This window comes from Kogia breviceps, chromosome 9 (assembly GCF_026419965.1).
Source record: "Kogia breviceps isolate mKogBre1 chromosome 9, mKogBre1 haplotype 1, whole genome shotgun sequence".
Lineage (NCBI taxonomy): Eukaryota > Metazoa > Chordata > Mammalia > Artiodactyla > Physeteridae > Kogia > Kogia breviceps.
Window position 1 is genome coordinate 25176112 of NC_081318.1, and position 12556 is coordinate 25188667.

At 35.1% G+C, this 12556-nt stretch overlaps 1 protein-coding gene across 5 annotated transcripts in view; it reads left to right on the top strand.

Annotated features, from left to right (window-relative positions):
- Nucleotides 1–12556, top strand: part of GRM8 (glutamate metabotropic receptor 8) — a 785529-nt gene that overhangs the window by 477149 nt on the left and 295824 nt on the right. For all 5 annotated transcript variants that reach the window (XM_059074201.2, XM_067042260.1, XM_067042258.1 and 2 more), the window contains exon 7: nt 6511–6711. In XM_059074201.2, the coding sequence (XP_058930184.1) occupies nt 6511–6711 (201 nt within the window). The remainder of the gene's footprint in view (nt 1–6510; nt 6712–12556) is intronic.

A 12556-nucleotide genomic window follows, 5' to 3' on the forward strand; every position in this document is an offset into this window, starting at 1 on the left:
AGCCCTCTAATTTCTACTGAGAAATAAATAAATGCCAGAGGGATCATGACTTGACCAAGAACACAAGTTCAGTTGGTCACTGTGTTAGAACTGGAACGCAGGTCTTTGAATTCTCAAACTATTGGTCTTAAGGCAGTACCGCATAAGGTATTTCACTCCAAGGTGGCATAAATTATTGCAGTGTTATAAATAAATAATCACCCATATCACTGTTAAATGATTACTCTAAACAGTTGGACCTTTATTCGTTAAATAACTCAACAAATTTATATAAAGTTTCTATTTTGTTAGAGGATACAATACTATAGAATCTTAAAAATCAGTCTTTTAAACTGCCATAAATGGAGCCTTCCTGTTCACCTGATTTTCCAAATTCTGTTAATGGTGCCAATATTCTACTACCTATCCTCAAAACTCCTGAGTTATTGATTGCCTCCAACTCCTACTCTCATATTTAATTAGGTATCCAAAGATTATTAATTTGACATCTGAAATATATTTTCTCTCATTCTTTTTCTTTTCCATTATTTCAACCTATTGCTGCCCTGCCTCCCAACCTGTATCTCTACCTTCAACTTATGTTTGTTTCAATTTACTTTACACATAATTCCCAGAAATAATTTTAAATACCAGTATTGGCTCTCTGTTTCCAACCAAACAATATTTAGTACTTAAACCTAGCATTTAAGATGCTCTTTGACCTGATCTGATCTGTTAAATCGAAAATAAAATGATTAACTATCACTACTGCAGCCTAATTTGAGTTGACATCTTACCTGAAGCTTGGAGGTTGAGAAGGAGACCTCTGGGAAGCAGTGAAGAAAGTTACAGAGTGAACATCTAAGTGAAGCCCCGTGGTTTGAAGATCTCAGGTTATATTCAAGGACCTGAAAGTGGAGAAGAGAGAGGTAGGGTGGTACCAGCAGTTGAGGCTGGAGAGATGGGGACCCTGTCTTGGAAGTCCCTGTGGGCAACCTTTCCAGTTGAAGACCTAGGCTTGGTGAGGTTCAGGAAGGTGTCTTGTTGAATTGTGCAACTGGGACTTGAATGCAGGACCGTCAGACTGGCCCATCCTTTTCTCCTGTGCCAGAAGCCTCCTTTACTCAGTCTGTCCTTCTGCCTTACAGGGCCCATGTTTTCATCCCTCTGTGGTTTTGGAGGTGCACACTTCTCCTTTGTGTATCCTAGTGCCTAGTAGATATTCCTGAATAACTGAACACGCTAATCTTTCTTTTCCATCCTCCCTCTATTGTGTCCTTGAAACCAAACCAGTTTAAATTCAGTATAAGATGACTTATGTTTGCTAGCCTGATAGCAATTACTTTTTAGTGTGAAGTGCAGTTCTTGGCATCATTCTCACGGGTTTAAGAATTACCCACTCTGCGTCACTATATACATATGTGGTATCGGGAAAGCTCAGTGCAGAGTGTGATGATCTCATCTCTGATGTATCAAGGAGTAAGGCAAATGGAGTTTTTGTGGAATTCAGAATGACTTTTAAATTTGGTCCTGTATGCATACATGTGTTTATTCATAGCAGCTGACAAATTCTCTTCTTCTCTCTTACCATCCTCCCCACAGCAACTGCAAGAAAATGATTTAATTATTTAAAATACTTGCTACATACTTAAGAAAAAGTCAGGGAGGAGCTAAATAAAGAAATCATTTTTAACCTACAAATTTAGAGTGTGGGATTATTTCTACTACCTGGTAAGACTGTAGTAAAAAATTCAACCAATTGGATGTTTGCTTTCCCGGGTGTAAAAGGACTCATTTGACTTACATTTTTTTCCCACTGAATTAACCACTGTTTATTAGATCATCACTGCAGTAACATTATGAGTTTTATAATAATTTCAGGAAAAGGAAAATAGCCCCTAGTATTTCAATTTACAGAACTAAGCTATCTTCTGAGAAATGAGAAATTCTTAGAAAGCAAAGCTCGAAAACTATGTGTCAGTCAAAGAATTTAAAATTCATGTCAGGTTCATCTTAGGAACTCACATTATAATATATACAGCACTTTGCAAACTTGAGCAGATTTGCTTTTCACTAAGAAGGAACAAAACCAAAAAAGATACACCCTCATGTGCAAAAGACCTTAACTGAGGTCCATGTGGCATTGCTCGGACCAATAAGAATTTACTGTGTGTTCCAGGGACAGAGATACTGTCAGGGTTTTAGATTTCATTAATGAAAACATAAAGCAATCTTGCTATAAAATTTATGAGGCTGACTTCATCTCCCACCACACAAACTCTTAGCTATATGTTGTTAATTTGAAGCTATACACTAAAACACATCACAACTTTACAATCAGTGTTTTAAATGGATGGCTGACATACAGCCTTTAACAATGTTTAGCACTTTGTAGCAATACATTAAGGCTAACTTTAGAAATGATAGCATAATGAAATTTTACAGGCAATTAAGTTGATGAGTTACTGTCAGCTTCCTAAATTATTCTCTTAGATGATCAAGAGAAGCAGATATAGGAAGTGAGGGGCAAACTCCAGATCCTGTAAAATCTTAAGTGTCATTATGAGTTTGAAGTTTTAGGGAATAGAAAAATACCTTGTCTAAACAGCCTGAAAAGAAATCAGATAATTTCCTTTTAAATTTAGAAAAGGTAATAGTGATCAGTCTTTTAGTTTGTCACCACATACATACATTGATTTATGAAAAATGTCTTATAGTGTCCATTGACTTGTGTGGCAATAGTTACTAGAGAGCCTTATGAACTTTTACTTTAAGAGCAAAAAAAGCAAAGTTGTATATATTTAATCTTTACTCAAACTGTAGTTTATAACTAGCAAGGAAATAAATAGTTTGACTAGTGAAAATTTACATATTTTCCTTTAATAAGATGGTGTGGTGTTTTGGAATTAATATAAATCCATTATACATGAAGGTGGCAAAATATTGGGGGGAAACCAAGAAAGAGTATGTCTATTAAGTTGGGGTATCTATATTAAAAGTATATCAGGAAATTGTTATATATAATTTTATCTCAATTATTGAATGCTCAGAAATATCTTACAGACTTGTGGGAGGTTGCAGTAGCATTAAAATAAAATCCTAGTATGTCAAATTCAGAACATTTGGGGATAGAGTAAATTTAAAAATATAAAATATTCATACACATCTAGCTCTTCCATATATCCCATGGATTGTGGAAAATTTCCAAATGCTTTAAGTTCTCATGGTCATTATTTTCTTTGAATCAATTTGGTTTTGGCATTTTCTGCCAATCCTATGCCTGCTGACCATACTCCTTTAGTAATGGAGACATGGAATTCCTCCTTTTTCTTTAATGTGTGTGTGTGTGTGTTTGTGTGTGTGTGCATGTGAGCATGCAGCAGAAGAGTTTACAGAGCAGCAATACAATCAACATAACCTGGAATATGAGTGCTGTAGACTGAATGCTTGTGTTCCCCCCACACCATAGTCCTATGTTGAAACCCTACCCCCTAATGGAATGGTATTAGAGGTGGGCCTTTGGGAGGTAATTAGGATCAGGTACCGTCTTGAGGGTAGAGCCCTCATGAATGAGATTAGTGCCCTTCTAAGAGTCATAAGAGAGCTTGCTTCCTGTCTGCTTTCTGCCATGTTGAGGATGTAAGAAAACAGCCACCTGCAACCCAGAAGGGAGCCTTCACCAGAAAATGTCCATGCTGGCATCCTGAGCCTGGAAGTCCAGACTCAGGGCTCTGAGAAATAAATTCCTGTTGTTTACAAGCCACCCAGTCTGTGGTACTTTGTTATAGTAGCCCAAACTGACTAAGACAGTTAGATATCTATGTTTTGAAATTACAGATTGTTCATGTCCTCAAGTTGGGAGATTCTGATTCATTAAGTCTGGATGGCACTGCAGAATCTGTACTTAAGAAGATAACTAAGATGGGAACAACTGCTCTGGGATGCCTAGTCTTCCTTTTCAGTTATCACTTTCAGTGATGCAAAGTAAATGAAACACAAGGATCTCTCCATATAGACCTAGAGACCTACCCTCAGTGTACTTATTTCAGTCTTTTATCATTAAATTTCCCTCATCATTTGCCTCCTTGTTCATAAGCAACCATGCTGGTCTGCCCAGGACTGTCCAGGTTGTGATCCTACATCCTGAGAAGCTCCTCAGTCCTGGACTAACCAGAGCCATTTGTCACCAGTTAAGGTCTTTAAAGATATATCTGAATATTGTTGGTTTCTGTGACCATTCATCAGTATTTATTTATGAATTATCTATTTTGTGGTTAAAACTATGGAAAGCTGAAAGTGTTGCTTTCATAGGTTACTTGGTGATATTCTGGACATACACAGTACTGTCCTAGGACACAGAGATAGGGAGAGAACGGTATCCCCATATCTGCATGGATCTTAGCTTAGATCACTCAACTAAGGCAGGTTGAAGGAGACAGTATACCTTTTGGCACCTCAAAGAAGTTCTTTGTTAGATCTGCCTTCTCTCTTTGTGTTCCTAAGCCTGCCAAATCCTCAGTAGGAGGTTTTATGAAAATAATAATGTAATTCCCTACAATGATAGCCTGGTTTTGGATCTTATGAGTTTGATATGGAAGCAGACTAAATAGAAATATGGTATGCAATTTTGAAATGTGGGTTGGAAATTAGGCAACAGTAAAGTCCAGAAAGCTAGATTCCAAAATGAATTAAATTGATACTGTAAGTTGATCTAACGTTTTGGACTCTATAACTAAAATTTTGGATTCCAGTTTCTACTTCTAGACCCTAGCAATAGTAATAGTTGAGAATGAATGGATTCTGAGGTTGGGAAAAATAAAAGAGGACTCAATCTTGGGGAATGGAATGTTGAGTCATCAAAAAAGTCTGAAAAGGTGTGTTGAAAGGGAGGAGCAGAATTTAGCATCACAAAAGGCTGCAGGGAATAGAGCACCCACAAACAGCATTTAAAGGGTCTGAGTGGAACAAGTGATTGAGACCAGAGGAAAAAAGATTCAATGGTCTGATTAATAAAAATGAATGAATTGACCACTACATTTGTCTAGAAGAAAGTCACTGGTTTTGTCAGAGTGTAAAAACCCAAATATAAGACAACCATCTTAAGTCACGTCTCTAAATTCAGAGGAAATATGCATTTTTGTGAAGAAAGGAAATATTTGTTGAACTTAAAGACTTTTATTAAAGTTTACTAACTGACATTTATGGGAAGATTTAAAGTGCTTGCTTTTGGTCTCTCGCAGTGGTACCAGATGTATAAGGTTTGGGGGAATGTGGAAATGATAGATCCTTTTCGGTCTCCTTAATAGGTCCTCAATGTCCTATCTGTCGTTTTTTTTCCTTGCGTGTCCAGCATTCTTGCCATCTACCCCATTTTCCTGGGGATTGAGAGAATATTGGATTTCAATATCTGAGACCTGGCAGTGGTTCCTGTGTCTCCTTTGTGTGTCCTAAGTGAATTTCACCCCCACAAACTGAGTTTCCTCATCTTCAAAATGAGAATGTTGGATTATAACTAATTATATACCATCTAACTTTTAACATCAATTTTATCTTCCCTTTTTAATTCTATATTTCTATTACATGTTAAATGATAAAGGCCAAGCTAAAGGTAATCTACAATGCCAGTTCTCAGCCCTAAATATACCTAAAAACAGGTACAATTATTCTGAATGACATTCATTTTGAGAGTGCTACATCTTTTATCTAGTAGTACAACAAGATGACTATAGTTAACAACACAATGTTGTATACTTGAAAGTTTCTAAGCGATTGGATCTTAAAAGTTCTCACCACAAGGAATAAAAAAGGCAACTATGTAAGGTGGTGGATATGTTAACTAACCTTATGGCGATAATCATTTCACAATATGTATGTGTATCAAATCGTCATGTTGTATTTATTAAACTTACAGTGTTATATGTCAATTATATATCAATAAGCTGGAAAAAATTAAACAATAAAAACAAGGAAAAAGTTGAGTTCAAGAAGAAAATAAATTGAATGATTCTTCTAAAGATAAGCAGTTCATTTAAGGAAATACTGTCATTTAATATTTACAAAAAGAGCTCCCAAACTGAGCACATTCTAAACAAGGACAGACGTGGGATGGAGGGGGAGATCTTACTTTGGGCCACTTATTAAATGATGCCCTTGGAGCTAAGGTGGATGAGAAGAACAATAGTCTACACATTTTACTTAAAAGCTCAAATCACTACCAAAATGCTAGGTAATTACCAGCATGTCCAGTATAATAGAGCTCATAAGATAGAAATGAAGATAATGAAACTATATGTCTTTTGTTTACTTTATATCATTTTGTTGCTAATAAAATAGTTGCTGTTCTTTCACAATAAAAAATTCAATACCCAGTTTAAAAACCTGACTCGGTAAGTATAGGACTAAAATAATCAGGTGTAAAATCAAATAGTTTTATCTCATTTATATGTGCCTCAAATGATGAAAATCTTATGCCTCATGCCAAATTTTTAGTGAAATCTAACCCCAGTTGATGGTTTCCCTTTTCTTTTACAGGCCTGGAGCGAATTGCTCGGGATTCATCTTACGAACAGGAAGGAAAGGTCCAATTTGTAATTGATGCTGTGTATTCCATGGCTTATGCCCTGCACAATATGCACAAAGATCTCTGCCCTGGATACATTGGCCTTTGCCCACGAATGAGTACCATTGATGGGAAAGAACTACTCGGTTATATTCGGGCTGTAAATTTTAATGGTAAGTCACAACTTTTTTTTTTTAATCTAAATACTTTAGAAGTGACAGAGTGTGTTTTTTCTCCCTATATATAGAGTATACTCAAGCAGAGTGGAAAGCACAGGATTAGAAGCAGTTCCCCTTTTAATCAGAAGTGTGAGTTTTTCCACCTGGTTTTAAATCTCAAACATTTTTTTTGGTGCTATCATTAATCTGCTGCTGAAAGAAGCAGAAGTTAAAAATAAGCCTCTATCAATCAAAATATCACTATTTCAGAAGTGACTTGGGAGACTCATTTGGAACCACTGACAACAGATTAGATTTCTTTGAAAATGTTTTGTTAATTCCATTATTAAAGAAGGAATTGTAGGCATTTTGTTTTGAAACCTATTTTAAGCATTTTAAACAGTAAGATGACTTGAGGAGTGTGGATGTTTTGGAGTTGCTGTATATTTACATTCGAAGTGCTGTGTTAAGCTTCTGCATCTTCTTTTTCATTGTATTTCTTCCAACGATTGGGTCAATTTGAAGCAATGAGCTGCATCGTGTAAGGTAGAACTATATACAATCAAGTGTAGATGAGATTTGCCTACTGCAGAAGCAGAAATGCTGCTTCTGTGAGTGTCACAAGAAATTGGTACAGAATACGCTGGATTCACAGCGTTCGGCGGGCTGAGAATAGCCAAACTGCCTGTCTCAAGTGATGGAACTATTGAATTCTGCTGTTCTTTCATGAAAGTTGTAATGGTTGCTGCCCATGAGTTTGACCATTATTTTCAAATGAAATGATAGAATGCTCTGAGCTGTCTAATTCTTTCTGTTTGGCTGTAATTCACACAATGGACATGCCTCCGAGCAGGACGCACTGTCCATCATAATATACTCCAGTGACCTCAGCTGCCAGCCTTTCTCAAAAAAGCACAAGGTCATCTTCGATTTAGAATTCAAGTGGAAACTTCTGCTTTTGCTTTGTTCAGGCAACGTGAGACACAATTTGGTTTACACTCAACACAAAGTATCCTCTTTTTCACCAGAATTTTGGTGAAACATTACATAACACAGTTCCTTTTGTTAAGAATAGAAATAGTAAGGGGAATTTGAAAATAATTTTCTTACAATTATTAAATGGAGCGAAAGAGGAGTGGTACAATACAAGTGTTACAATACAACACGTTATTTACCCTAACATAACGTTGGCGAGCACTTTATTTATCCTAATTGTTAAGAAGCGGGAAGAGGAATGCAAATGAATATATTTTTTCATTAATTGAAGCTCATCTCCGGAAGACAGGGAAGGCTTTTAAAGAAACACTGGATTGAAGTATTTTAAAGTTGAATTATCAATTTCTCTCTTAACCGTAAACCTAACCCTTCCTTGATGACTTTAATTATTATACTATACTGTAATATAATGATGCTGTTAAAGACTACTGAAAAAGTCACAATGTCTAATGACTATTAAGACAATTTGCCTCTAGAGTCCAATGATTTTTTGAGTTATTCTGGCCACTTTTTATAGTTTTTTTCCCCTTCTTCATTATCAGACTACTGTTGCTGTGATTATTTTTTGACTGATCCCTTCCAAAATTTGCTTCTTTCAATCTACCACGGACACAGAAACACGTAAAATTTCATTAACTTAGTCAAGAGATATTTATTGAGCACATAGAATGTGGTAAGCATTATGATAGGTACTAAAGATATATTACTGTTAAAAAGAGTCAAAACAGACATGTTTCTTGGGGAACTTAGATATCAATCAAATAAGCACACAAAGGTGTAATTATATAATCTGTAATGAGTATTGAAAGAAGAGGTGTGTTTTATAATAGGGAAATATGTCCCTATTCTAGGGAGTTAGAGACAGCTGGAATCTGGAGATGAGGGTCAGAGACAAGGGTAAAGCACTAGACAGGACCAGATAGATCATGAGATGTCTTACAGGTCATTCTTAAGATTTGCTCTTCATTTTGAAAGCAGTAGGAACCCACTGGAGCATATTAGAACTGTGTCTGATACAAGAGTAAGTGTCCTCCGGATGAGGATCATGGAAAATACATGGATTTTAGTGTATGAACTTAAAAGAGAATCTCTCTGAACTCCTTGGAGATTTATTTTGCAAATAGCTTGAAATTTTTCTGTGTCCCAATAGCTGGTAATAATAGTATGGTTATAATAATAGGGTAAGGGACCTGAGCATAAGCAGATTATCATGGGATATATAATTTGATTTTCAGTAATTTTCAGGATGTTTATCAATTTTTTGATTTCATTATTGGCTTACTGTTAGTATTCATTTATTATTAATACCTTGCCTGTTTCTGATAAAAAATGCACATAGGGCTATTCAAGTAGAAGTACACCATCAAAACCATTGAAGGGAGAAGGAACAAATTTAGTAACCAGAATGAAGGACTACGTTAAGTTCTGAGTTTCCTAAGCAGCTAAAATATAAGGGGACATTCAATGGAATGTATGTTTCATTACATGAGAGAAGCAAACTTACCTATTTCTAAGGAGAGAATGAATTTTCTTACAGCCTAATAAGCAATGTTATTTAACACAATTTTACTTGGGAAGCTGGAGGGAAACAAAGGCCTGCCTTTTAGGATTACTTTTATTGCTACCATTTGAACAAAATGCTATTTCTATAAATTATTTAAATGCAAAGATTTATCAAAAGAAAAACATAAAATAAAGAAGAAGAGTACAGATTTTTCAGGTACTTAAGCAACAGTGTCAATTCCTTACTCTGGTGTGGTCTATAGGCAATAAAATATTAATACTGTACATCTTGTATAGAATCAAAGATTTTTCTGTTGCCGTGAGAACCTTATGCATCATAAAGAAAAAGTGTTGGACAGATTTCCAGAGATGTCTCCTTACTTTCTCTATAGTTGAGCAGGGCAGGGTAGGTACAGTGGCATACTAATCAGGGTTGTTTGACTGTAGGTAACAGAAACCAACTTAAGCTTGCTTTAAGCTAAAAGGAACGATTTATGAGGGTGTGTCAAGAAACCCCATGGCAGACTATAGAAAGGCCTAAGAAAAGAAGTGGTTATAAGTACTAAAACGTCTCAGAAATCCAAATATCCCTCTGTCTGCTTTGTTTGGTTCTCTTTATATTGTTTTCTCTACATCTAGGTCCACAGGGTAGGTAGCAGGAGACCATTTACATTTCTAGAATTTAGTTGCTGTTTGTTCAGGACATGTGCTAAGATTAACATATATGTATTTTAGGTCCCAGTTCTAACTTCTTGGAAACTTGAATCTCATTAGCTAAACTTAGGTTGGATGTCAGACCCATTCCAAATTATCAGTGGCAAGGACCAAGTAAGTACAAACTTAGTTGTCATGAGGCACTCCCAGTGGGTGAAAGCGACATGGGTGAAAGGGACATTTAGGAAGCTTCTATCATTGACTTAGGGGGAAAGTGTAAACAAAGTGAGCAGAGAGGTGAAAACCTGAGAAAGGGGTGATGCCGTTGTCTCTGAATCTGTTTGCTTCTCTAGGTGGGTGAATTTTTGTTAGGCTAGGGGACACAATTAAAATCATATAGAATTTGTGGGAATCTGAGAGAGGAATCAATTTTGGAATTATTTAATGCAAACAAACCTTCATGCTATGATTGAATCCCCTGAATGAAGCAGCTTCCCTAAGCTCACAGTGAGGTAGCGGTGTAACCATTTCAATGCTCAGTATTCTAAGAAACATACATAAACACTTGCCTGATTACAGAGACTGATATAGAGATGGAATTTAGCAGCACTTTCTTTTCTTTAGAAACCTTATTGATTTTAGGGACTTACTGCAAATTTTCCAAATACCCAATTTTGAGAGTCTCTGAACACTGCAGATGGTTTTAAAGCAAATTTCTTCATGTAAAGTACCTTTAAGCTATCTAAAAGAAATAAATACTGCTTAATATTAGGAAATGCATTACAAACACACTAATAAGTCAAATAAGAATGAAAAATATAAGATTCTGTAAAAGCATTTGATTAAAATATAACCCTCATTTCTGTTACAAGTACAAAAACAAACTAGAAATGGAATAAATGTTTAACATGATAAGCACATCTCTCTCAGCCTATAACTGGTTATATATTTATAGTTATTCCTATTACAGAGATGGATTAGTCCTATTAGCACTGTTATTAATATTCTATAAATTTTAACCAATGTGATAAAACAACAAACAAAAATAACAGAGATTACTACTAAAAGGAAAAAGTATTATGATTATTTTCAAATGATTTGATCTCGACAATAAATTGAAAACTACAAGTATTTACTTTAAGATGATCAAATATAAAATTAATATTAAAACATTAAGATATACAATGTTAGAAATCATTGACAATTATGAGAAATGAGATTTTTTTCTTTGCAAAAATATATAGAAAATATCTTGGAATAAATTGAACCAAAAAATATTAAAGACATATGAAGACAACTTTATTGACAGACATCCCTTGTCTGTAGACAGAAAAACTAATTAGAGGAAACATGTTAATCTTTTCTGAATTAATCTGTATTTAGGCTTAGTATAGTTCCAACCAAAATGACAAAGGAGTATTTTCTGGAATTTGAAATAATATTTAAAATTTTAATTGTGAGAATAAATGAGTAAAAATAACTAAAATGATATTGAAGAAAAAATACTCCTACCAAACAGTTAACATTTAAGCATAACGTTAATCTATAATAATCAATCCAGCATGGAACTATTACCAGAACAGACATATGGTAAATAGAACCAGATAGAAATAGCCAGAAATATCAATATATGATAATAAATAAATCAGTTTGTACATGTATTTGTATATACATATATTTGAACTTATGATGTGATAAAGATGAGTTAGAACTCAGTGGGAAAGGAATTTTATTAATTGATTATCAATTTACAGTAAAATCAAGTGATCATGATTTCTCCCTATAAGAGAGTATAATCCATTTGGAATTTATTTTAGAGTTAGGTGAAAAGGAGAAGCAAAAAACAAAGAAAATATAGAAGATAGAAGATGGTTCATCTTTTAGATGGAAGGATTATACTAAAATATTCTAAATACTGAGGTCTCTTCCAGCTCTGTATTCATTGCAGATTACTTTAAAGATAAAGGTATATTTTTAAAACATAGATACCTATCAGTGTTCTCACTGTTGTTGTTTTTTTAGTTGTTTATTTTTATTTTTTATGAATCATTCCTTTAGCCCACATACATTTTATTGAGAATCTTACAAAGTATCTAATAAAAGAGCTCTTTGCTAGGCATCAAAAATACAAAGATTAATAAAATGTGGTTCTTTGAGTTTTCAAATGTCATAGCTTAACAGAGGAGAGACACAAACATGTTACCAACAGTAATTCAATTTGATAAGTGATATGATAGAGCCATGGGCATGGCATGTACCAACCCAACCTAAGGCTGAGATTAGGAAACTACATGAGGGGGGCTCAAAGAATACAACACAGAGAACAGGTGACATCTGATTTAAATTACAAATAGAAAGTGACATTTCTTTAGGTGGACAAGAAAGGAAAAACTATTCATGGCAGACAAAACAGTTTAATAATAGATGGAAGACAGGCAAGAGTATGCGTTCTGAGAAAGTAAGCATCCACAGTGTAAGAATTCAAAGGAGTGATGTGGGAGCAGCCTGGAGATGAGACCAGCAGCAGGAACTTGGGCCTGGTTAGAAATCCCTGCCAAACTCTGATGTTTGAATGTGACACAGGGAACTGAAGCTTTCTGAGCAGGACAGCGAAGTGCTAGGATTTGTGTTTTAGAAAAATAACTATAGCAGCAATTAGCAGACAGGAGGAAGAGATTGAAGACAGGGATGACAAGTTAAGAGACGG